Source organism: Stylophora pistillata, chromosome 13 (genome assembly GCF_964205215.1).
Source record: "Stylophora pistillata chromosome 13, jaStyPist1.2, whole genome shotgun sequence".
NCBI classification, from domain to species: Eukaryota; Metazoa; Cnidaria; class Anthozoa; order Scleractinia; family Pocilloporidae; genus Stylophora; species Stylophora pistillata.
In genome coordinates this window covers 15,454,978-15,481,777 of record NC_142531.1, presented here as the reverse complement: position 1 = coordinate 15,481,777, position 26,800 = coordinate 15,454,978, and the positions used below count along the sequence as shown (strand labels likewise).

The following is a 26,800-nucleotide window of genomic DNA, read 5'->3' as shown; positions in this document are numbered from 1 at the left end:
TTCTGAGATCGCCACATGGCAAACATTGCAACTTGCTGGAAGGAAACGCATGGTTGTTTCGATGTCCAAAAAAAAACGAGTTTGTACAGAGATCGACGCTCTTTCGCTGCATTTTTATCATAAATGCATTAAACTATTGTTGATACGAGGTAAGTGTAATTTTTTTGTTTGAATTACCGAAATATGTCATGAAATATACCGATGAACCTCTCTTCTTGCCTAAGGTATATTGTGAAACGCGACTGAATATATTCATATAGAGGTCTGCGCTGTATAAATGTAAATTATTAAATTATGTATCATGATAACATTTAATACTCAACCACACCATTTCAAACTTCTGCTGCCTCGCTGTAACTGTTGTAGCACTCTTGTATTACCAGACCGAGAAAAACAACAAGAGGTAGATTAAACACACGTAAATAGAACTGAAAAGGCTTTTTTAATTTATTTCTATTTCTAAATTTCGAGACCATTGAAGGATAAACCTTACGCAAGGAGAAAAGTTAATCGGTAGATTTTACCACGTACTATTTCATGGTTATTCACAATAAAACTTACGCTTCTCATGTATTAATATTACCCAAATCCATTTGTGATAAAACAGCGGCGAAACGGCGATGATCTCTCGCCGAAATCGTTCTTTTGGACGACGAAACAACCTTTTCTCTTGGGGGGTAGGGAGGGACTGTACACACGGGATAAATATAATAAAACTTTGTATTGGAGTTTAAGCTCAGCTCTGTAACTCCGTAAATAATAAAGCAAATTAACTATTACAGAAAGCACAGCTTTGAATGTGATTGGTTGACTTAAACTACAACCACCTCAGTTAAGTAACCACCTCTCATGAAACTGAAATTCCAAGTCAAAACACTCTAAATGGAACCTCTCGTATACGACCACCTCTCTCAGATACTTGTTTACAATTTCGGATCCTCGTGTTTGCGCAAAGATCTCTGGGATCGTTACGGGGCAGAAAGAAGCGTTTGGCGAAATTGCTGTTTCGACGTCCAAAAACCGATTTTGGTGAGAGATTATTGCTTTTTCGGCGCTATTTTATCAAAAATGGATTTGGGTAATGTTGATACAAGGGAAGATTAATTTTTTGTTGAAACAATAATGATTTGCTTTTCTCCCTGCGTTTATTGTGGGAATTGAAATCGCGTGGATGGTCTGCACATACTGCAAGGATCGGAAATGTCGATTGTGTTTCTATTTCTTTACCGGGCTCAAAACTTACCATCTTCCTTATTCTGTTTACAAAACATGACGCTATCGACTCTGCCGATCGATCCTAGCAGTATACAGGACACGTGTCAGATAATCAACTTTGCAATGTGCTTTGCTGAGTGAATGAGCACTGTTTCATCAGCTCAGTGGAAGAGCATCGGAGCGCGGAATCTGAAAGGCACGAGGTTCGATTTTTCATTGGGAATTTTTCATTTGCGGTTGATTTCAACCATTTGGCGGTTGATATTACTGAGTTGTTATTGTGATGGTTGATGGGAGAAAGTTATTCTTTTTGACAGCTGACGGTTAAAGTGTGACAAAAGTGTGACGTCTTACAAATCTCGTTTTTAAATTTCAGAGTGCTTCAGAACACTTCATCATGCACTGACTGGTGTAAATACCAAAGGGTAAAACTGAAAAGCATAACTGAACAGCATAGCTACACAACAACAACAACAACTCTTTCTGAAGCCACCATAACTGTTTCCTGAAGCAGAGAAAGCAAGCAAGAACGGTGAGATGTGTTCTTAAATCTCTACTTCTTGCAGGATGTTATTACCGGGATCATATATATTAATCTATGGTGTGATTAAGGTTTCAATAGCTGTTTCATTTCTTATATTAAGTTATTTTTTAAGCGAAGAGTTCCGAAACTTCCGCTTGTGTTCACGTTCGGTGAATCGCTGTGGTTGTACCTTCGGTCTGCATACCGAACATGCTATGTTCAGGACTAGAACGGTCAGGCCCCTGATCTGCTAAACTCTAATTTCAAGAAAGATACGATTTCGTCTTTTACCGAGCCTCGGTCAAAAGAGAAAAGTTTTGAGTTTCCGAGAGGAATCGAATTTATAAAAGACCTTCGAATTCTGCGCTCTCACCGATGCCTTCCCACAGAACCACCAGAGACTCTCCAGAGAGTCGCTAAGTCACTATTTGGTGGATATCTTCAAGATATTATATCTGGGATCATATGTTTAAACTACAGTGTAATTATAGTTAACATAGCTGTTTTATTTCTCCTACTTAGTCATTTCATAGGCGAACATCTCCGAAACAAGCGCCTAGGTCCACGTTCGGTAAATCATTGTGGTTCTATTTTCGTTCGCACGCTGGCAGGCTATGCTCAGGACTAGAAAAATCAGGTCCTCGAAGCTCTGCTTAATGCCAAAGAAAGATAGTTCTCGCCTTTTACTGAGCGTGGGTCAAAGAGAAAATTCTGAGTTTCCAACAGGAATCGAACTTATGAAAGACATTCGGATTCGGTGCTCCGACGCCTTACTACTGAACCACAAGAGACTCGCCAGAGAGTCACTAGGTTCATAACTTCATTTATAATCCATCAAACATAGTTTACGCTCAAATGTCTTGCATACTGCAATACTAGTTGTGTTGCTTACACCCATGGTATCGGTAACCTAGGTTTTGCATGAAAACGTCTCGGCGTTAAATAATATCCTCCCCTTTAAATGGTCGAAATTATAGATATAGATTAAATATCCGAATTACGTGTTTATCAAGCTTCACTAACATATATACTTTTGTAAGAATAGCGTAAATAATTTGCATGGTATTGCGAATGATTTGCATACTATTTCATTCTGAAGCCACCATAACTGTTTCCTGAAGCGGAGAAAGCAAGCAAGAACGGTGAGATGTGTTCTTAAATCTTTACTTCTTGCAGGATGTTATTACCGGGATCATATACATTAACCTATGGCGTGATTAAAGTTTCAATAGCTGTTTCAATCTGCAGACCGAAACAAGCGCCTAGGTCCACGTTCGGTAAATCATTGTGGTTCTTTTTTCGTTCGCACGCTGACATGCTATGCTCAGGACTAGAAAAATCAGGTCCTCGAAGCTCTGCTTAATGCCAAAGAAAGATAGTTTTCGCCTTTTACTGAGCTTGGGTCAAAGAGAAAATTCCGAGTTTCCAACAGGAATCGAACTTATGAAAAACATTCGAATTCGATGCTCCGACGCCTTACTACTGAACCACAAGAGACTCTCCAGAGACTCATTAGGTTCATAACTTCATTTATAATCCATCAAACATAGTTTACGCTCAAATGTCTTGCATACTGCAATACTAGTTGTGTTGCTTACACCCATGGTATCGGTAACCTAGGTTTTGCATGAAAACGTCTCGGCGTTAAATAATATCCTCCCCTTTAAATGGTCGAAATTATAGATATAGATTAAATATCCGAATTACGTGTTTATCAAGCTTCACTAACATATATACTTTTGTAAGAATAGCGTAAATAATTTGCATGGTATTGCGAATGATTTGCATACTATTTTAGTCGTATCAAGAAATGGTCTATTGTTCCGGCTCAACTTCACACATTAAGTAGTAAACAATAGTCCTTTTGTTCTTTGTAGCGCTGAGGGACTTTGGCCGAAGCGACGCGAAAAAGTTCGTGACTAATCGGAAAAAATGTTTTGGCATCACAATTTAGCTATTTTGGAAGAGTAGGTAGCCCATATTTGCACACGACAGATAAATTGTCACCGGAGTACCCCAAGGGAAAACTAAACGCTGATTTAGCCGCTTCGGGAAAGTGGGTAGCGTAAATTTGTCTCGTCGAGACAACTCTCAATGGTCTACCCCAGGAAAAAAATTGACCGCTAATGTGGCAATGCACACATCGCGAATTCAAAATACGTTGTGTCTCATTCAGACCACCTCTCCCTGTATAAATCTTTCTCCAGAAACTGTGATAGTTCTAAACTAAAGTCTAGTCTTTCCGAGCGTTTAAATTTCCCGCTCGTATGCTAATCGAAAGGTTCGAGAAATCCCTCGTGTGTTCTGAAGCTGTTGCGCCATTGTTCAAAATAGGCCATATAGGGTAATTTTTCACCTGTCTAACAAAGCCTATTGTTATCAAATTTGAGCCACTTTTCTTGATACGTTTGAAATGAAAACGCTAGTTTTCCTCAAAGCCATCCAACGCATTTCATATTTCTAAACGTTGACTGAATGTCTTATGGTTTCCAATGGTGCAGATTCCAGCCTAGGAAACTTTAAAGCGCGTGAGGATTGCATGGAAAATTTAAATGGTGTGAGGTTACGTTGTAGAGTTAAGACTTAATACTGAAAAATGGCCTGTATTTGGGAAGGGGGGAACCAATGATGTACCGTAGCTTCTCGGTTATAGGGTGCACGGTTTTTTTAAAAACAAATTCTGTCTTCGGTTGGAAACTTAGTGCTGAAATTGGGATGCGTCTTACAGCCAAGTATTTTTGCGCAACAAAATCTTAAGATTACACATGGTAGAACTTACAGTTAAAAAGATAAGAATAGGACACTAATTGTTGGTCATTGACTCTTTTAGATCTGGAAGTTTTGAAAAGAACCGGGGTGGCTCTGAAAAGAGCCGTTGTGGTGGTTCTGAAAGAACCGTCTCTTTTTTTCGCGGTCAAATGACCACGAAACGAATCCCCCACGAGCAGAGCTTTTTGGTCTGAGATGTCGCGAAGATTGCGTAGAATCCACTCCTTTATTCCTATGAATTAAAAAGGTATACTGCTTTTAGAACAATAATCAGCTACCATAGAAAAGTAAACAAACGGAAATTTTCACACGTGCTTAACCCTTTTCTATCTAAGGGGGTAGTAATTAATTTGAGTAAAAAACAGCACACAATCTTCAATTGGTTATAACTCTGATTATCTTTAACCAAATTCCAATTGCTATATATCAAATTAAATGCTGAGCATATGTTTTTCTAAAACTCTGGAAGATGAGAATGTCGGAGTTACCATTAACTAGTCACATGATCTATAAATTAGCATAATTTGCTTTGAAAAGTGATTAAAATTTAGCACTTTACTATAGATTGAGTTCACACACCAAAAATAACTCCAACAGCAGTCAATGAGTAGAGTGCAGTAAGCTAAAATGTTATTTAGAAAAAAATAACTGACGTGACTTGAATAAAATGCAGTACAGTTACTGGACATGCCTTAAAAGTAATCAATTCCTTGTATGCAAGGCAGTTTTAGGCAAAGTTACTTCTACAAATAGCAGCTTCAATTTCATGGGTATTGTCTTCTTTGTCTGGGTCTACCTCGACCTAAGGGCCCACCAGCTCTTTGTGGCTTTAGTCTTGGCGGACCTTGGCTACATCACTCGTCATTAAAGAGATACCCATCCATGGTGTGATACTTCTCAAAGCAAGGGGTGGGGCACATGTAGGTGTCACACAATCCACACATGTATGGTGTTAACACTCTCTGAATATGAACCTTGCATGCACATCTCTTCTTTGCTATGACAGGAAAGTGACCCAAGTTAAGATTTCTGCGAATTATTGGGTCAGTGGGAACTTGAAGCGAATCATGCCTGTAGGTTCTGCCCCCATGGAGACCCTGGATTATATCATGTCGAAATTGCATCATTGATGTTTGCTTGCCATGAATGCAGCAGTGCAAAACATATGCATTTAGAATTGATACCTCTAGTAGATGGTAAAACAGTTTCAGGTACCAAGTCCACCCTTTCATCAGTCTGGCATATGCTGTGGTTCTCTGGTCAGCCAAATCGACCCCGCCCATGAGCGAGTTGTATTCCTTTATGGGTACAGGACACCAAAACTCCTTTCTTTGCCACACATTTGCCTCCCTAATTGCTCTTTCAACAGAAACTGTGTCTACTGATGCTGGCAGTGTTGTTATAAGAGTTACTGGCTTCCTGTCTTTCCATGTAACACATGTTACAGTCCCTTTTTGCCTATGAATAGCCTCTCCACGTTTCAACTTTTTAACTTTATCTGAATTTGCTTTTGTGACATCTCTTGGCAAGCCAATTCTGCCACCTCTACATGTTCCACAAGCTTGGACTCCATTGTTGTATAATTTCTCAAATAGTCCAACGGATGTATGATTGTCCATAAAAATGTTGTAGCCCAATCCATAGTATGGTTCAAGCAACCTTAGGACAACACGTTCCGCTAAGCTTTTAGAGTCTACGGCATTCTCTTTTCCAGTGTAAACTATAATGTCCAAGACACAACCATTGGTAGAGTCCGCTAGAGTAAACTCTTTCAGCCCAAACCTAGCAGGTTTATCCTTCATAATTTGTCTCCAAGAAAGACGACCTTTGAATTTGATTAATGTTTCATCAACAGACAAGTTACGACTTGGTGAATAGACATGTTGAAATCGGCCAATAACACGTTCTAAAAATGGACGTATCTTGCCCAGCTTATCATAGCCTTCCTCGCCTCTAGCAACAAGTGTTGTGTTATCAACAAAATGCAATTATCTCAGTGTTTGAGTAAATCTGATCCTTGGAAAAGTTTTCTGGAAAAATGGTGTAAAAAATATCTCATCTGTTGACCAATAACTTGCAAGTGTTGGTTTGTTTACAAGTCCCATTGCCAAATTCAAGGCAAATCTTTGGTCACCTCATGCCATTTATTATGGTGTTTTTCATGGGTTTTTGCACGTTCTTGGGCAGCATAAAGGTTGGTTTGTACTGTCATGAGCTCAAGGACATTATCATTGATAAAATAATGGAAAAAATCAACTGGTTTCTCATTACCTGATATTCGCCATTTGGGCACGGTCGGCTGGTTGAAAGGAAGCTCATCGTGACGAATTATGTCTTCTTTCCAATCATTTTGAGCAGCTGGAGCAGGAAGTCTTCGACGACGAGCTGGATGTGGTTCTGGAGTATCCTGTTCCGAATCTTCGTACTCTTCAGTTCTACCTTCCTCCGAATCCGTCTGGCAGAAATCAGAGTCAACTTCTTCATCAGAGTCTCTGTCTAGATAGTTAATTCCACAAGCTACGGCTACAAACACTAAATCAACGTCCTCCGGACGAAAATTTCCCCCTTCCTCACTGCCACAACTTGTCGCCATATTAGAACAGCTGATTTTCTAGCTCCCGCGAAAATCACAAAAGTTTGTTTCCGATTTTAGTATGTATGTATGTATGTATGTATGTATGTATGTATGTATGTAAATCTTTATTTAAACACGGAAAATCATCCGTTACATAATACAAACTAAGATTAATCAACTGCTTTACATGATTGCCGTGTGGGAATCCTATATATCGACTACGTTAAGATTTCGCCTAAAATGGTTAATGGCTGAAGCATTCTTTAAGTTTTTGGGCAATTTATTCCATAACATGGCCCCGCTGTAAGAGAAGCTTCGATTCAAATAATTGGTGTTTGGTTTGGACAAGGCCAGCCTTCCCTCAGAGTTTCTTGTGTCGTACACAGAGTGATGCTGAGAGAAAAGACTTTGCAGATATTCGGGAGCAAGGTTGTTTATAATTTTATACATCATTATGGCTTTTTGTTTCTCTCGTCGAAGAGATAGCCTCTCCCAATCGAGGGTGGAGAGAAGGTGGTTTAAGCTCGTATCAAAGGGTAATTTAGTAATAATTCTGGCTGCTCGATTCTGTCAGTAAAAATAGCGAAAACCCCGTTCAAAACGATCAAGATTGCACTTGTCATTACTGGAGACAGCGCAGCACTCAAGCCGAGAATAGACTGGACACTAAGAAATAACTCAGAGGGAGTTGGTACCTAGTCACCATAAGTGAGCCTGCTTGTTAAAGCGGGAAATTGAAATTCCTGCATAAAATAAAGCGATTCGATACCCTTGAATGATTCTGACTTTTTCACTGTTGATCTGATAGAAATGAATCCTTCTAATGCAATTCGCAGAAGACAAATGCCCCACGCCTTCAAGGCGGAGATGGACTGGTTTGCGAAAGGCTTTCATCAGCCAAAAACTAAGCGTGAGATATCCGCAACAACTATTGATTCATTTCTAGACATGATATGGGATAAACCCTTTGACGATCTTCTACCTACTAACGGTGAGTAATTTTTTTTCCATTTGGAGCTACATATTAGCTCTTGAAAGGAGACAAACCAACTTCACTTTAATTCGAAAAGAGGGTCACAAAGGCTGAAAAAATCTTTGCAGATAATCCTGTCGTGACCGGAAATTACTGTTGCGGGATTGATGTAACGCTTTCACTTACTGAAACATCATCTACGGGACTATATTTGAGAACTCACTTAAATGTCTAGATCTCAGTTGGCTTGATAGCTGAAATGGTAGAGCACTGCGCCGGTAAATTAAAGCAGGGGTCAGGGCTCATAACGTTCAAAACTTCGATGATCTGCAAAATTTGACTTCAGACAAGAGCCAATATAGACCATTGAAGGAGTACATTATAGTACTATTTCAGAGGGTTTTTTTTATCTTCAATAGCGAGAAAAAAAGGATTTTGAAACAATATATCGGTTGAAAGTCATAAATATTGAGAATGGGCTTCTTTGCAAATTTTTCGCATTTGCAAATGCGCCGAGTAGTGACGCCATTCACGCAGCTCTCCATCATGTTCGTTCCGCAATATCAGTGGCAAGAGGACTTGCTGTGGTTGGCAATGATCATCAATATCTAAAAACCAAAATCTACCCTTCAAATAAGCTTGCAGAGAAACAACAGCGTTTCTTTTCCACGAAAAGAAAACGAAAACTCCAAAAGAAAAAACCTGTAATTTCTCAATCTACATTAGAGAAATTGAATAAAGTTGATCCAGAGGTATGCGCTTTCTGCTTTAAGGAAGATGGCCCTGACAGTGATGGAGGCTTAGTTGACTGGGTTGAGTGCAGTAACTGTGCAGTGTGGATACATACATTGTGTGACTATGTTGAAGACAAAGCTAACTACGTGTGTTGTATGTGTCGCTCTTGAGGAAGCTCTTATTTGGATAATTTTCATTAGCATACATTGTGGATGGCCCTAATTAGTGACTCAGACTAGACAGGGCTTGACTTTCAAAATAAACCTTGAGGCCAGGTGGCTGCTAAATTTTTAGATTTGGTTTCAAGCATCAATTTTCCAGTCCCCAAAAATTTTCTAGAAAGTTTTGCAACTGTAAATGAGAAACTCACAAGGGATCTAAAGAAATTGAAAATACAAATGTAAAAAATCTTAGTGGCCAGCTGGTGACTGGGCACAAAAAGTTAATTGCCACTGTGTAAAATCTAGTCACTTTAGCGACCCCACAGGTTACGATGTTGTTCAGCTCTGTCAAGGTTATGTTTCTTGTTCTAACATAACTTAATGTAACAACAAGTAAATAAGAAGCTGATTGCCCAGTTGACATTAATATTAAGGGTCTATGATTCCTACAAGAAGCACAGCTACCTGAGATGTTAAGTTCTCCACAGTCTTGACAAGCACCATTTCTCAGTTATTTCTCTCCCTTTTTTGCCATCATACACCCATGAATTATTTGCCAAGTAAAGTGCATAACCAATTAATACTCTTGATATACACTTGAACACTGTTGATTACATAATGATAATGCAATGCAATAGACCTCTTTCATAACAAGGTCAAATTAGAATTAAAGTACTTTGGTTTAGTTCTAAAAGCCTTCTTAGCCTCTCTACAATGTGCAAGTTATATTCAGTAGAGTTTTTGTTCTAAAATGAGGCCAGAGGGTTGTAATAATAATAATAGTAATAATACTAATAATAATAATAACAATAGTAATAATAGTAATGTGAAATATTTTTTTGCTACTTTTTGATTTTGGATATGCTCAAATGTGCTTCGCAATATTGAGCAGGGAAAGAAATATTTTAAATCAAACAGAAATTAACAATCTCATCTGGCAGAGGTCAGTTTTGCTTTTCACAAAGTCAAGTGAAGTAGAATTCGGTCTGTTGATAAGAACTACACAAGGTGTAATTAACATTGATTCAAAAGAATTACTTGTGTAGTGTACAAAAAAAATTTTGTTAGTTTGAAACGATTGCCTCCTTAAAACGAACTTTTTTTTTATTACATTCAGATTTCGGCAATACTTTACTGACTTTTTTAAGATGCACCCAAAAATGCATAGAAAGATGGTGCGTAGAAACAATTGATACGGAGTACTTAAAAGGACAGATCTTATTGATTTGTTTGTCTATTAGTTGTTGCTGTTGTTGTTAATATTGTAAGATAAGGAAAGTGAGCCAGTGTGTTCATGACTTACTTTAAATATTCTTAGAGCGCTGGATTCCGGCCATGTTTTTCTCAAGGTAAACTACATTTTACGACGAGTTCTCGTGAAACAATCGCGTGTCATTTCTTTGTAAACAGGAGCGCCTTTTTTACGTAAAATGTAAACCGATACATAAATTCAAAATAGTTAGTGTTCGTTTAGCACTGATGTTCACCTTGCGAAGCCGCACTAGACGACAGGCGCTCTTGTTTATCGAAACCAGACTTCCCCTTCCAAGTACCTTACAGTGTCCAGTCTATTTTCGGCTTGGGTGACGAGCTGTCTCTAATGGCATGTGAATTGTTCAAACCTCATTTCAAACTCCTAGAATCGCGTTTGTGTCGCTCGCTCGAAAAGTTCCTTATCTGAACAAACAATTTGGAGGTAAAACCTACCTTCTTCGTCTATCCAGCCTTTTTTGCGCTCTGAAACTTGCATCCTCGGTGGGTGTTGATGTACAGCAGTCGAACACCTTTGAATATGTCTTTCGGTGGGAGTTTGTTTTGGAAACATATCGCGGGCGCAGGTCCCATTAAATTCCTAAGGAGCTTCTATTTAACAAGTGGACCACTTTCATAAATGGCTGCTGGATTAATATTCTTTTGTTTAAATTTGAATTAGCCTTTCTGGCCTCGTTCTCCAGTACAAAATTCAAAAGAATACATTATCTCAAGCGAGGCCAGAAGGGCTAATTTAAATTTAAATAAAGGAATATTAATTCGGCAGCCATTTAAGAAAGTGGTCTATACAGACGCCTTGACTGTGCTCTGTTCTGTAGTAAAGTACGCAGGAAGCGGCTAGAGCACGAAAGAAGTGTAGGGAGAAACACAAGACGTAGTCGAGTGTTTCTCCCCACTTCCTTTGTCAGTATGTTCTATACTCTCATAGAGCAGGCTAAAATAAGCCAATCATAATCCTCTTTATAATGGTTAAAGTAATCTGATTGGTTGAACAAGAATAAAGCTGTCAAAAATGTCAAACCATCAAAGTTCACAATCAGCAATAGATCACGAACTGAAATAGTTCGGCGGGCCGAATTTATCACTTTTGCCTGAAGGTTTTTAGTCCTAATACGGAAGCTGAACGTGAAATTTTCGGCGAAATCTGGCCGAATCGTCCCTCATGAAAACACTTAAGTTCGTTCACATGACAATTACAAAACAACATGCTCAGGGCGTGTATTTCATGAATGAACGACAGCCGAATTCACAGGAACAAGATTGCTCTGGATGACAGTGCCGTAAAACTAGGCTGCTGTGACTGATGCGGTCTTCCCCTTAACGCATCGCATGTTAGGGCAGGTTCTTAGTTCAGTTCACTCGAAGGGCGGCCGATGTAATTTTTGAGGCTTGCTTCACTGCAATGACGAAGATCGCCATGACGAGTCTGCCGCCATAGACCTTAGCATGATCGCAGTCGCTCTGACGTCGCCATAATTCGTATGAATTTTAACAGCCACGCCAGTATTAGCTGAAATTTCACTTTCAGTTAACTAAAAAAGCTAGACGAAGTACAAATTGGCAGACAGCGTGACAACTTTAGCTCAGCTCCATGCTCTTTACTTTGATAGAGTGCGCCCTTTCAACCAATGACAGCACACGTTATATCCGAAGTTTATTGTAAAAATCTATAAATCCCTACGAACGCACGGCCGTGCATCCATAACATAATGTGTGCATTAGTTTTACTTCGGCCGAAAGTCTTAGTCGAGTTTAGCCGCGAGGTTTCAAACTCTTCAACATTTTTTCAGTTCCAGCCGATTGAGGTAGACCTTTTAGAGCTCAAGCTGGCTCGTTCTAGTTTCCTCGCGCGGGGAACAGGTTACTCTTGCGTGACGCGCGCGAGAGAAACGTGCGAAAGAAGCGCGAGATTAAAAGATGAAAATTCAAAACAAAGATGGCGGCGCGTGGAATTTTTTCTACTTTTGTGAGAAGTTTACCTAAGAGCTTGTATTTGATGTGTTGAGCGGCCACTATGAATGCAGGAGATAGAAACTAAGATAACAAAGACGATTTTCGGAGAAGTAAAGGTTGCTTCACTTCACATTTAAAAGAAATATTCAACCGATATGAAATCTTGCGACGGCGAAAAAAGAAGAACTCAAGTGAAGGATAATCTACCTGAAGTGGAAGAAGACTTTGAAACTTAAAGGAAAATAATATGATATAGCCAGAAGTCATGTGTAGGATTTTTAAGATGAGCTCGGGAGGCTGTCTTTGACGGCTGTTTAATGATTTTCTTAGCAGTAAACGTCTGTAAACATCAGATCGTAGGTGCTCGCGTGAGCACACGCAATTGTCAGCGGTAGCTAAAACAGATCATGAGCAAATGTCGATCTTATAGAACCCAGATTTTTAAAACGCGCGTGGAAATTGCTAAACTCACAAAAGCTATTGCATGAAAACAAGTCCGGTGACCCCTTCTTTTTATTGTTCCAATATGATAATAACGTCGAAAGGAATCATCAGAAAAAAAACTAGAAAATTCTACGGAAGGAAATTTGTGATGTGAGAAGATTGTCCTTTTTGTAGATTTTCTGAAACTCCGCTCCGTAGAATTTTTTAAAAATCTTTGTGCATTTTCCTTTTCAAGTGCCAAAAGCAATCACTGAAAAAAATCAGGGGGTCACCGGGTTAGTTTTGAAATTATTTAAGCCACAAGCTAAAAAATGCGTCTTAATAAGCCTATGAAAGCGTTGCCATGGAAACTGCTAATGACGAAATGACACTTATTTTTGGATAACCAATGATTATGTAATTCAACCCCGTAAAAGTGTTCAACTGGCCTTGGTCAGTCTTTCTGTTGTATTCTTTCAAAGTTACAAACCATCAAAAATATGAAAACCGGTACGAGCCACCTTAAAGTGAAAAGTAAATATGCTAAGCAATACACATTCCAAAAAACAATGAGCCTGTAGCTCTTTCCAGCGACCAAAGTAGCTTTGCAGTTAACGATAGTTCATTCCCAAACGCGATGTGAATTAGGCCGGAAAAAAAAATAAAGTGATCATCTGAGTTCAAGTGGGCTTTGCCAAAGCCGGTAACAAAGTTGTCTTCAAGTGTCCCAAAGGCTGAAAAGAATATTCAAATGTTAAATAGAAGACTTCGGTTTGAATCATACAATTTCCAAAATTTTCAACCCAAAGTCTCGCAATTTTCTGGTCGTACTAGACAGTAAACAACAATTCAAGCATGGTGAATCGACCACGCGGGTCACGTAAACGCAAATAATTCGCTCGTTTTCCACTTCTTATTGATTAGCAAATTTCCAATTCTTTGATTCAAACTTCGACTTGGTCCATAAAAACGCATAAAACGAACTCGGCCAATATCTAGCCATCTGGACCTCACGCTCGGTCAATAACGTATATGTCGAGTGGAATTTGGCCAGGGGGGTTCTCCGGTCTGATGATCCCCACTTTATCAAGATTCCTTACAGGCCCGTACAATTTCGTTGTCTTTGGAAAATTTACACCTGGTAATTGACACCAAATTGCACTCGAAAACATGCTATCGCTTGTCTATACAAACTCACTCTTTTTTAGTAAATCAGAAGCGCAATAACGATAAAACTATTTCTTAAAGAACAAGTTGTCTTCTATGAGAAAAAAAAAACAACGTGCATTATGGTCCATTAGAAAATACTAAATGTTGTATCTCTGCACTAAATCTTTCTGATTTTGTTTCAGTCTTCCTCTCACTTTACATCTATCAGTATGATCTCTGCCAACCTGGCTTCAATTCGTACATTAAGATGTGTGGTGTGTTTGGTAAGTGAAATATTAATTTTTTTTTCCTATTTTAATTCACGTAGGTAATAGGCTTTTTTAGATCAAGACCAGGGTTACCAGACCCCTCTTCATAAAGAATTGGGAAGGATGTTCAGTGGATAGTCTATGTTAGCAGACATTTCAGAAAAGATAAAAGCCAAATATTGATTTTATCGTCGTGGATGAGCATAATTCCAAAAACATGAGAGTATGGTAAACCATTAAACCGAGAAATTTTGATTGTGACATCAACTTCAGTTACTGAACTTTCCTTTTCGATTGAGATGAACATTTAAGAAAAATCACCGTCTGCACGGGAATGCTTATAATAGCTTATCTCTTCAGAGCTTTTTATTCAATCTCAATTACATCCCATTCTTAAATCACTGGTGATCCTTGTAATCCGATTGGCTCTCACTGCTGAGTTTCATTCACGAATTGCGCCATTTTTGCCCTAAATCGCATCTTTTTTCAACCAATGAGAAAACCTCTACTAAAACACAAGAACAAATCAGATTTCAAGGCTTGTGTAAAGAAATCAAATGAAAGAAACAAATAAGAGGAAAATGAAAAACAACTTTTGCAACTTTTTACAAACCAGCTCAGTACTGGATTAGTGAAATATTTGTACAGACTAAAAAGTCCGGCTGTATTTGAGGGACTGAGTCTTTCGATTTCCGAATTACCTCTGGCCTCTTTTTCAAATGGAGGCCTGGTGCTCAACCATATTTGTGAAAGTGAATTTAATTTGCATGTGAATGAAACCTTATTATAATATGAAAGGATGAGCACCAGGACTCGCTTTGAAAAAGAGGCTAAAGGTAATTCGGAAATGGGCATTGAACTTCGTGTCGTGCAATTGTCGTCTGAAATCATACTTGTGATTTCAAATCAAACATGCGCTCTGCAATTGTTCGATTTCAAAATGACTTCAGACCAAATTTCACGACAGGGTCCTTGTAAGGAAAGAAAGATTTTATGCATCTAGTGTTCTGAAAAACGATTTTCAGGCTACAAAAAAATAGAATTTATACACACATGATGCATAAAATCTTTCTTTCCTTACAAGGACCGTATTAATCGTTCACAATAATCCAGGGTTATTTAAAAAGCAGATTTCTGGGATTGTAATGGTTGTTACATTGGTAAAACTAAACGACTGCTTCACGATAGAAAAACCGAACATTTTAAGGCTAAAAATGACAATATTTCACTAAAAATGACAATACTTCAGCCATTGCCGACCACGTCAAGGCACTACACATAATATCAAGTGGGATCATTTTGATATTTTGGCAAAGGGCAAAACAGACTACCATTGTAAAATCAAAGAGTCCTTACTTATTCAGGAACTTGAGCTAGCTTTCAACGTGAACGTCGGAAGTGAAAAGCTGTTGCTTTATTAATCTGCTCTAGTGTTATTGGTAATTGTTAAGTTTTTTTGCTTAATCTTGGTTCCAGTCCCCTCACCTTAGTTATATTTTACAATTATTCCACGAGCGCGCGTTGGATATGAGATGATAGATAGCCAACGAGGCGCGTAGCGCCGAGTTGGCTATAATCATCTCATATCCAACAAGCGCGAGTGGAATAATTGTTTTATTAAAAACGTTAGCTTAAATTATTAAATTTTATTAAATTTAGCTCCCTTTTAATTTTAAGCTGATACGTACGCTTACCATATTTGTAGATTATGGTATATTGACTGATATACCATAATGGCTAAGCCAATAAAAAGTCTTGAATTGCATTATCCAATGATCTAGTTTTTAATAAATATACATAGCTGTTTTTAATTTCAATGGTTACTTTGGAAAATGTATGTTGAGTACATACGAAACGTCAAGTCATAATCAAAATGTGCAAGCTCAATGTGTTTGTCACTGCTGTTTGTGTCTTATTTTTGATCAAATTACGATGGCCCAAGAACAAAAGTATTTATTATTTCAATTTTTCATTTAGCTCGTTTGTGTTACGTCAGTTCTAGTGGTATTTGAGATTGTGCTTTGGAGGCCAAGGATTTCAAACTTGAGACTAACTCCAAAAGAGAACTTTGAAACCACTCGTGCATCAGGTAAGAACGGCCGTGATTTACTCTACAATCCAGAAACGAGCGCTGCAGTTTTAATTATTCGTCAAAAAGGCGCTCGATAGTGAGTTCCGAATCTCACTCGAACTTCGCGAGAAGCTTCATGTGTTCAGTGACCTCCTTAAGCGGTACTAGACCTCTCCTATCAGTTTTACGTATAAAACCAAAAATAAAAATAAACTTCTCCTAGAGGGTAGCGACATGATCCCAGCACGCTTTATAAAAAGATGAGATAAATATATAAACAATTAAAATGTTGCGATAAACTTAATAGAAATATAGGAAAGTCGTGTAGCTATCCTCGGAATGGGGTAATTTGCTGAGGGAATGATGGTATTTCAGGAAATTTACGTGCCAAGCTGTTGTTCTCCTGTTTATTAAATATTGTTTCGCCACGCGATCTTTCGGCCAACCCCAATGAAGGTCTTGTCCTGATTTTAAAGTATAACTTGACTTCTTTACTTAGGTAACCAAACTGAAATCAAGTGCAAGCCTCACAGGTAAGAAGAGGCATAACTGATACTCTGTAGACTTGACTTTGCATTCAGTCACCAACCGCTTAATTTTATTATATAAAGATCGGTGCACGTGCCGCTTGGTTGTTCTTGCAAGGATCTGGGCTCAAAACAAATTTGCATAATATTTAAAATAGTTGTAAATTTATCTTCTCTGCTCAAAATGGTCTACGATGTTGATTCAAAACCAAACTTCATCGACAGATACGACGAGCAATGCTAAGTAGTGCTGTTAAATTGTGTAAATCATATCACAAGCTTATAGGTTGTATACTTCTGATCATATACATGCCCTTTTTTTAGACCAGATCAAGATGGTATGAAGCAAATTACTGACCACTATGGACCATTGGGACATACTGAGAATAGGAAATGTGATGACACTCATTACCCAGATATCTGTGCGTTTGGTAAAACAGAATCTGGGGACCAGACTCTGTCATGTGACCCTAAGGTCTGTGGCTCATCCGCGATTGAAATAGCTTCTGTTGATCCAGAAATGGGAAAAGCCGTGACGGACTGGAGACTATTGTCAAAAGAACAAATTGATTTAGCAGTTCAGAAAGCCGTCAAAACCAATTTGGAAAAAGGATTTAGTTTTCTTTTTCTAAGATGTGGAGGCATTTTCCAAGTGCTCAGCTTTCCTCCGGTCTTGAAGAAAGTCGACGGCGGTAAAAAAAGAACGAAAATCAATTTAAATGTGATTCTGTTGGACTCTATCTCCAGGCCGCATTTTTACCGAATTCTTCCAAGGGCTGTAGAGGCTCTGCAGAATATTTCGCATGATCCTAAGATTAAGGCTACCACCTTAGACTTTGAACTTGTTCAGAGCACAGGACAACAGACATTTGAAAACGTAAGGCCGTTCTTCTGTGGCGTCCTTGAAGGTGAGTGGAATTAACTCCATTGAAAACTGAATGGTGTAAGTTATTCCATCTTGGTGAGTTCTTTATGTATGATTAATGAGAACACTTTTGTAACGTTTTCAGACGACAACAAAGTTACTGCCTCTGCAAAAAACACTAAAGCTTCCCTAGGTGTAGAGGTGTTGTATGGGACCTTCAAGAAATGGGGCTACCAGACGTTCTTCCAAGAGGATCTTTGTTGGTACGATGAGTGGGGAAGCGTGTTAACAGACATTGAAAAAAGAGCAGTGCCTCAGTCGAGTTTTGAGTTCAGAGAGAGGTAATTACCGAGTCCATGCTGAAATGATGCTTTGTTCGATAAAAGTGTTGTGTAGGTTTTTAGGAAATTTTATTCGTCTGTTTCTGCAGAACACAAAGGTTTTAATAATAATAATAATAATAATAATAACGGTTTATTCACAGTATATCCACATAAAAAGTGTGGCTCTTCATCTGTGAAGGCCTACGATACTAATATTTAAAATTAAAACTAAATTATGACAAACTAAATAGTAATAAAGGCTATGCATGAAAGTAAATATGTAGAATGTATTGGTTGGTGGTGTTAGTTGTTTCTATATCTTTAGAAGGAAGACAAAGCACGCGCCTTTAAGAACGCCTTGCAGAGCCTGCAATATTCTTTAACACCTGTGCAATTCCTTATATTTGCTGGCAATTCGTTAAGAATCATGGCTGGTGAATGTTGAAAGGTGCCTTGTACAAATGAAACATAAAGCCTTGGAGCAACACTGAAACGGAGATGCCTAACGGGTTTAACGACTTGCAAATTTAAATGGAAGTGCCAGTTATCAGAATACAGTGCTTTGAAAATAGTCTTTAGTAGCGAGTAGTCCCTTAGCTCCAGGATAGGTAGCTAGCCGAGATCCAAAATGGTAGATATACTGTTTACATATTTATAAGTGATGAAACTAGCCATAGCGAACTGGAGCCTTTTTAGTCTAGCTGAGAGGAAGTTTGGTAGTGGATAAAAAACAATGTCACAGTAGCTTATTTTAGACAAAATTAATGTTTCTACCAAATGTTTCAGTAGTTTAAATTAGTAAACTTCCTTATTTTTCTTAAGGTTCTCAGAGTGGCATAACAAGAGTTTAGAATAGAAATGATATGAAATTCCCATTTAAGATTCGAGTCAATGTGTACTCCCAGGAGTTTTGTAACGTTTATACGTTCCAGTGGTTTACTAGTTCCAGTGAGATTTCTAATCCCAACTCCAGATTTCCGAGAGAATGTACATGAGCCATCTGTGGAGTTAAGATAAGAATGGCCTTGGTTTTCTTAGAATTCAGGGCCACGTTTGAATCATTTGACCAGACGCCGAGGCCTGCCGGGGTTGCATTCATGCTTTCGGCTTGAGATGTGATCTGCCGTGTAGAACAGCTAGAGTATAATGTTGTATCGTTTTACTAAGGTTTTATTAATGTAACTAACTAAACCTTAATAGCAGCTTTAAAACATTAAAATTTGGTATAAAGTTAAACAATATATGCTTCGAGAGGTTGACTGATACCAGGCAAGTTAAGGTTTGAATGTTGTTACCAGGGTGGATGTCCCTTTGAGTTTATACAATTACCACAAATCTTTGGGGACGGGCCACTATTCAGTGAAGAAGCACAGTTCAATGCCCATATGAACTATTCGACCAGGAGTCATGGAAAGTAACATTACCCCAAGAGTGCCTTCATTCCCTCTTTAAAAATAAAATCAAAACACTCTTGTCATGGACGGCGTCCGAAAATACACAGTAAAGTAGTTAAGTAGTGCAATGGTTATTTGAATTATCCTTACCAATTAACAACCTATTTCATCACAGGTGGAAGGAGTTTCAAGAAAAGGTGACTAAGAAACAAGTAGACCATCAAGGTATTACACATTTTTCATGCACGGCGTTAGAAAAAATGCTTCGCAGGACCAATCATTACGATTATCCCCAGAAAATCTGCTTAAATGGCAAGTTTTATAGTTGGTATTTCATGGACTACATAACAAAGGTGTACACTGCTCTGAGAAGCGACGAAAAAGCCAAACCTTTGTTGTCTTACATGCATTTTAATACCGGACACGAGACTAATGGCAAACGGATGATTAACATGGACGCCAACATGGCCAAATTCTTAATGGATATAACTTCTTTCCCTGATACTCTAACCGTGATACTATCTGACCACGGTCACACAAGGACTCCGTTTCGTAACACTAAGGAGGGAGGCAGAGAGCTGTACGATCCAGTATTCTTTATGATTGTTCCTGATGGTGTAAGGGAAAAACTTGGTCCACAAAGGATGAACGCGCTAGTAACCAACCAAAAGCGCCTTTTCGTGCTTCAAGATGTACACAGAGCATTAATGAGTTTCTATGATCCTGAAAAAATGGACTCTGTGGATCATTTAGTAACAGGAATATTTTCAGAGATTCCAGCAAACCGCACATGCGCAGACCTAGAATTGCTTCCCTTGACCAGATGTAAATGTGAAGGTTTTGATAAAGAAACTGAGATAAAAGAAAATGCTGATGACTACAAGTGGCTGGCAGAATTTGCAGTTGGATACATAAATAATGCTATACAAAGGCAACATAGAGAAGGTAATATATAAAGAGAATATCCATGAGAAAACCAGGTGGAACTGAGGAAGGAGTGATACTAAGTGCTTTAATAACTGATTGGACTTAAACTGTATATTCTGCGTCAGCACGGATAAAGAAATCAGTTCATGAAACATTTAACCAATGAATGAGAACTGTAATGGCTTCTATTACCCATGTAGGAATTATAACCAAAAGTAGTCGCTCATTTGCGATATTTGGGGTCCCATAGGGACACCAGATAACTCCCTTGAAAATACAATATTTTGACCTGTATTTTTACATAGCTTTTGTCTCATGACACTGGCATTGGCGCCACGTTTGCATCAAATTCCCAATTCTAGTATAAATATCCCCTGCTTTGTTTCATGCTCTGTTTCAATTGTTGCAGTTCCTTTTTGGGCAGATCGACAAGTTTAAGTGCGTAATCTGCCCACGGAGACATAAACTCAAGTATACGTTTTTCCTCTCTTTTCAGGTGCCAACTCAACTGGTTATGGAAATTGCGAACGCTTAGTTGGCAAATCGTTTTCAAAAGGGATCAAGCGAAACCGAGGAGAATTTATCGTAACGAGTATGGACATTCACGTGTTCCCTCCTACTGGATACAATGAGGATGAAGTGTTTAGAGTCTCGGTCAAACAGTTCGCTCAACCGAAAGACGGAGTGTTTTTTCTAAATTCCATTAGAGTATCGACCTACAGCAAGTTTGCACATTGTGCAGACAAGTCAGTCGATGTCAAGCTCTGCGCATGCGCCAAAACTCAAACCTCTGACGTCAATAAGAAAGGACTGTTGTTTGAGAACGGTGTTCCAAGCAGAATGTTTGATTCTAAGACAGCTGTAAAGAACCTGGACTCCAACTGTTTGTTGTTTTTGAGACGAGATCACGGATCGTTTTCTTTTGCATTGGAAGTAGCTAATGTTTGCTCAAATGCAACATATGAATTTACTATGACAGGCTCAACGGATCAAAGGGTTTTCACCAATACTTTGCCCATTTCCCTTGAGTTACCTCCCAAAACCTGTCATTTTCTAACAGCTGTGTCCAAGTATATTGTGAAGGTAGACACCGACCTTAATCTCAAAGCAAGCATACAAGTTAAAAACGGGGAATCGGGTACCTTTCGCAGTTTAGGAACTATTGCGGTTTCGTGACAGTTAACATGCTGTCATTCGGAACATTTGAGTTCTTTTCCCTAAAGTTTGTCATAGATTATATAGCTAGGTTGAGTTTAAAATGCCGTAAAAAAAAAAATAGATTAACAAAAATTTTTGTGTTTTCTCTCTGATTGATTTTATTACATATGAGCACATCTTAGTCACGTGCACTAGAGAATTTGTATTATACGATAGATATTTATCGATTAGTTTGTTTTAAGATTCCTCTTGTGGCAAGCATTGTCGTAAGAAAATTTTCTATTTAAGTATCGAAGAATATAGGTTAGCAGAACAAATTAAAATGAATAAAGGCTGATAGTTTCTAAAGATAGTTTATAAAGATCCCACATGGATCAACGAACGCTTTTCATTCCACTAATTTATACGTGTTTTTCTCGTTGCCATGTTCCCACTAATAACGTAGCTGCATTTTCTGCCTTTAAAAGTACACACAACCCACAATTCCTCTATTCGCTCCGACGAGGGGCTAACGCTCGAAACGTCAGGTTTTGTAATCGTTACGGTGGCCAATTTACCATTTCAACTTTGTTGATATATGATGAAGATGATGAACTTTATTCATGTCTCAATTATAAAATAGCAGTATTAAAACCACTAAGTAAGGACACAACAAGATAATTTATATAAAATAATAAATAACTAAGTATTAATATACGATTAAATAGCATAAAATATACGAATAAATAGCATAAAATCTGTGGTCAGCAGAATTAGGCTAGGGAACCTTAAGAAGTGGGGGGGGGGGGGGGGGAAGGAATAGTCTGAGCCTAACTAAGATATAACTAAGAATCATGCACTGCAAACCAAGCAGCCCACACAGCCACCATCGTCCACTAACATTTTCAAATCCATTCCTCTAACTGCCCTCTTAAAACCCAATAGTGAATTCAACGTCCTAATACGGGAAGGTAGCTTAGCCCATAGCACAGGTCCTAAATACCTAAGGGAATGTCTGCCATTATTAATAGAGTTAAATCTTGGAATAGTAAATTCTTTAACTCTTAAGTTATACACTGTGTGATTTGCTTAAAATAAATCTTGTATATAGCTTGGTGCTGGCTTAAATTTTACTTTATACATGATGGTCGCTATATCTTGCAATCTACGGTTCACTAGGGTGGGTAATTTAGCCCATTCTAACAACTGCCTATTGTTAGCGTTCCAGTCACGGAAAACTGCCCTAAGACCCCTCTTCTGGACATGCTCCACTTTTCTTGCGTCACTACCCCTACAAAAGTGCCATACAGTACTGCAGTTAGTCAGATAGGGCAAGACTGCAGCCTTATACGAATTAAAATGAGTCATGGTTCAAAAAAAGCGAAATCAACCAATTATTGGAAGAAATTGAAGGAAAGCGGTAAAATTTGAGGTGAATTCTCAATTTAAACGTACACTAAAATAGATATGTAACTCCATCATTAGTTTTCCCCGTCCTGCTGACAGTTAGGGCGCCAGACTGTTGTGCCGGACTGTTGTGCAGGAGGTGGAGGGTTCGAGCCCTGGCCGGACCAACACTCAAGGTCTTGAAATAACTGAGGAGTCTTCTCGGAAAAGGACGAATAAACCTTAGGTCCCGTCTCCTGCATCTGTTAATCAGTTACTTTCGTTAGGCAGGGGACGCTAAAGAACCCACTCACGAGATTACTGTGACGTGGTCTGGCTTTTTAACTGGGCCCGCAGTAATTGGCCCAAGCTGTTGCGGAGTCTCTGCCTCTGGGCGAAGCTAATAAATTAAAAAATTAAATAAAATTAACTCGCGCCCAGTCCTATTGTAACATTTATGAGGTATTGGCCGATTGGAGTCTAGAGAAGAATAGTTGCTCAAGATTTCATTTTTGAGTATGAAGATACACTTATTTACTTCATAAATGCCTTTTTAAGTCGTGTGTTATTGTAGTTCTTCTTAGTTTTCTTTTTTTCACGAGGAGAGTGGCATCTACTGGTGCAGCCTTTGCTATTTAGATGACTCCAATTCGCTGACTCCCTAGTTTTTGAAATGATTACTTATTTCTTAGTCACTTAGTATATTTTCTTCTCGGCATATTGCTAAGTTTTATTTGTTGTTAAGTGGGCTGACTTAAATAAATTAAGGCTGAAAAATACATTAAATGTCTACCGGTACCGAGGGTTTTACAACGGTTGCTGAAAGTGGATCCCTTTTGATGTTTTCTTGCACACTTTTTTTATCTACTTAATGGGTGGGGTTGAAAAGGGAACATATTTCTCTTACTGAACCAGTTGTCTTAGAGTATGACGGTGATGCCCTGTTATTATACCTTCTTTCTCTTGTCATATTTGTACACGTTCCAGAAAGGGTACACCTGATTTCACTTGATCGGTGGGTGAAGAAAAAAGAAGATTATACCGTAAGGTCTTTGTAAGTCGTTTATAGGCGTAGCCAGAAGTTGCCGATGAATCCCAAAAAATTTGCCGATAAAAGTGTCTAAAAGTTGCCAAAAAGTTGCTATTTTTTTTCAAAAAGTTGCTGAATTTCCAAAAAGTTGCCGAAAAGTTGCCAAAATTTTTCTGCTTTTCGTACCTTTTTCAGATGTTGAAGATTAAAAATTCGCACATTGCTTCTTATTAAGACTTTACTTGTCAAAGATCAATGATAATATCAGAGGTTCTTTCCATTTCACTTGATCAACAAATAGTCTATCAAAATGACAACATTCATCTGAGTTGGATGTATTGGAATCATTGTAATTGTCCGCCATTTTGAAAAACGTGCAACATGATACTGCTGACCTCGTGATAAGGTATCACAAAAATCAACCCACGGAGGGGGCCTAATTATTGTATTTTAGAATAAATTGAATAAATTTTTATCGAAAACTGACCAGTGTGGCTCAAAACGTGAAGAAAGTGGCTTCAAAGAACCCCAAAAAGCTGAAAGTCGCCGAAAATTCTAAAAGTTGCCAAAATTCTAAAAAGTTGCCGAAATCTCAAAAGTTGCCGAAAAGTTGCCGAGCAACTTGTGGCTAAGCCCAGTCGTTTATACTCGGCTATCGGTTAATATGTCATGCGATCTCAAGCTCTGAAAGGCTAAACTTCTATCGTTTTCTTAGCCTGCGGAGCTGGTGCTTAGCGGTAAGCTTGAGCGCACACAAAACGTACGGTGAACCACACCTCTCTGCTCATCATTTCGCGCTCATAAAACGGTCAACTCTCATCAAACCGACAGAGAAGAAATTTACCATTTTCTCGGTCCATTCCCCGATCCTCCCGTATGGGGAGAAAGTGCGGGCTCATTTTCTGAACACAGGCTGGTAAGCGAAAGGCGTTAAACACCAATGACGCGATATCACGATCTGAGTGCGGCGAGCGGTGAACTGTTTGCGTGTGTGTGGACGTTGTCAATTAGATGTAGAGTGGTCAAAGCAAAACAACAGGACATTAGACATCTGGTCAAGTTTCTTCCACTCATCTCAGCTCATTCAGTCTTTCCTCACCGAACCTCACCTCATTTCATCTCATACATCTTTTCTCGTTCAAGCCACCTCATCGCAACTTACCCACCTCACCCCCAATCTTACTAATAGTACCCACCCTACCAGTGTTACTACACCAAAACCATCTTTTCTAACCCTACCTCAGCTACAGCACCCATCTCTCTCCATTCCTTCGTCTTACTTCCCCTCACCCCACCACTCATAAGCTTACCCAATCCCACCCATCTCCCGTCACTTTTTTAAATTTGATCAGGAGTTCATTTCGCCGTGAGTCATAATTTGTTTAAGTAACAGCATTTTCCTTCCAATGCCCTTTAATTGAGAGAGTCGTCAGAGCAAAACAACAGAGAACAAATAACACAGAACATCTCACTCTCCCATGTATTGCTTTTCTGTAATATCATTTATGTATCCAACTGGACGTTTATGTTTTTCTCCTCACATCAATTTCGTGAGATAATAATTTTATTAACTTGATTTGCGGATTGGTGGCCTGTGAACTCAGTCATATCAATGTTCAATATAGCGTCGACATTCAATCGGCATTACTCTGGTTTTGCCTCTCTACGCTTGTTGATTGGTCTAGAAAGCTTGCACCATCGTCTCAACCAATCTAGTTCAAAAAGAGAATTAAATCCAATCACGGCTTAAACATTTGTGTTTTCCCGCGCTTAACCCAGTTTTACTTCTCATTGGCTCTTCGGGATGTTAACCTTTTCTGATTGGCTGGCGCAGTTTTGGTTTTGTGAGACTCGACCGCAAACCTCTCTGTCTATTCATATAGATTTTTGGTAGGGGGTGGGATTTGACTTTTCCCAAGATCGAGGCGACGTGTGAGTCTTAAGAGAAAGATTCCAAATCATGGTAATAACCGGAGCGAGAAGTTCGGCGTGGTCCATTTACACGGTATAAGAAATACCGCCAGTAGCTGTATTTCTTATTTGCCGAAGGGAGCTCCACATCTACCGCTCGGTGATTTTTGGTACTTTTGTACATGTTCTTCACCAAGTTCAATAGGCTCAGGTTCCGTGTAGGAGTTATCCGTACGCAACTCGCCAAAGTAATCATTCAGCTCCTCGAGAGAGGCCTGGTCGAGCGATAGAATCATTGAAAGGCTGAGCTGTGATATGCTTCCAATCCTTTTCCACCACTCACGTGAGCCCTTAGCAGCAAGGAAGTTCTTCCTATTTTCAACGATAACCTACTCTGTCTTCGTTACATTTTATATCCGTGATTTAGCTCTTAGCATGCACTTCATTAGTGGGATTATCCAGCCCAGGTCGCCTGACGACACTGACACCGTTCTGACAAGCACACGCCTATCTAAATGTCCGCAAAGAATTCTCTCCAGTTGATTAAATGCTTGGTCAACATCCGTGGCGCGATGAACATCTCCCCCGTCTTCCTCTGTATAATCGCGCTTTCTGTGCTCTCCGGCTCTGATCTCGGATCTGAACTTTGTGTCGGCTTTTAGACAGATGGTAAAACCACGCCATAGGGATCGGTTTTTGTCCGCATGTGGTAAGGACAGCATTTCTCGGAAAGGTCCGTGCGATTTGAGAGACAATGATCTAAGCATAGCCTCTTGTCGGGAAATTCACCATGAGGCGCTTGGCCGCAAACTAGCAGCTGTTCTTACCAACAAGAAGCAACAAGAGTGCTGTGACCTTTAAAGCGGCCATTTTTGTGCATCCCCTTAAGTGCTTAGTTAACTGCATGCAAAATTTTAAGGGATTTGAAATTTTTCATTACCAGGGTCCGCTGTTACATAAAGGCTAACACTCGAAACGTCAGCTTAGGTGCCCAATTTACAAATTCAACTTAGTTGATATAACCAATTTACCTGATTCTTACATTGACTAGTTCCTTAATACCCATCAACACAAGCTTGTTGCTCATGGTAAAAACGATCTGACCGCATCACAACATATCCCGGGTTCATGACATAGGGTGTTTTCTACTTCCTTTAGAAAGCTATATTGCCATAGAGCTCTAATTCATAGCGTTTTAAGAGTTTTTTTTTC

General features: G+C 39.0%; 1 protein-coding gene across 5 annotated transcripts; it reads left to right on the top strand.

The window, feature by feature from the left end:
- Positions 1-22,399, top strand: LOC148717821 (uncharacterized). 5 transcript variants are annotated; one of them, XM_088742545.1, is made up of 10 exons: positions 945-1,029; positions 1,592-1,747; positions 2,838-2,880; positions 13,952-14,032; positions 16,014-16,106; positions 16,588-16,621; positions 16,940-17,523; positions 17,626-17,821; positions 19,373-20,142; positions 20,621-22,399. In XM_088742545.1, exons 4-10 carry the CDS (start codon positions 14,017-14,019, stop codon positions 21,298-21,300), a joined length of 2,373 nt encoding a protein of 790 aa, XP_088598671.1. In that variant the 5' UTR covers positions 945-1,029; positions 1,592-1,747; positions 2,838-2,880; positions 13,952-14,016; the 3' UTR covers positions 21,301-22,399. The 5 variants fall into 5 exon arrangements, with proteins under 5 accessions (XP_088598668.1, XP_088598671.1, XP_088598669.1 ...); XM_088742543.1 differs by having other exon boundaries at positions 15,995-16,106; XM_088742542.1 differs by lacking the exons at positions 945-1,029; positions 2,838-2,880 and adding an exon at positions 1-149 and having other exon boundaries at positions 15,995-16,106.
- The last annotated feature ends 4,401 nt before the right edge of the window (positions 22,400-26,800 follow it).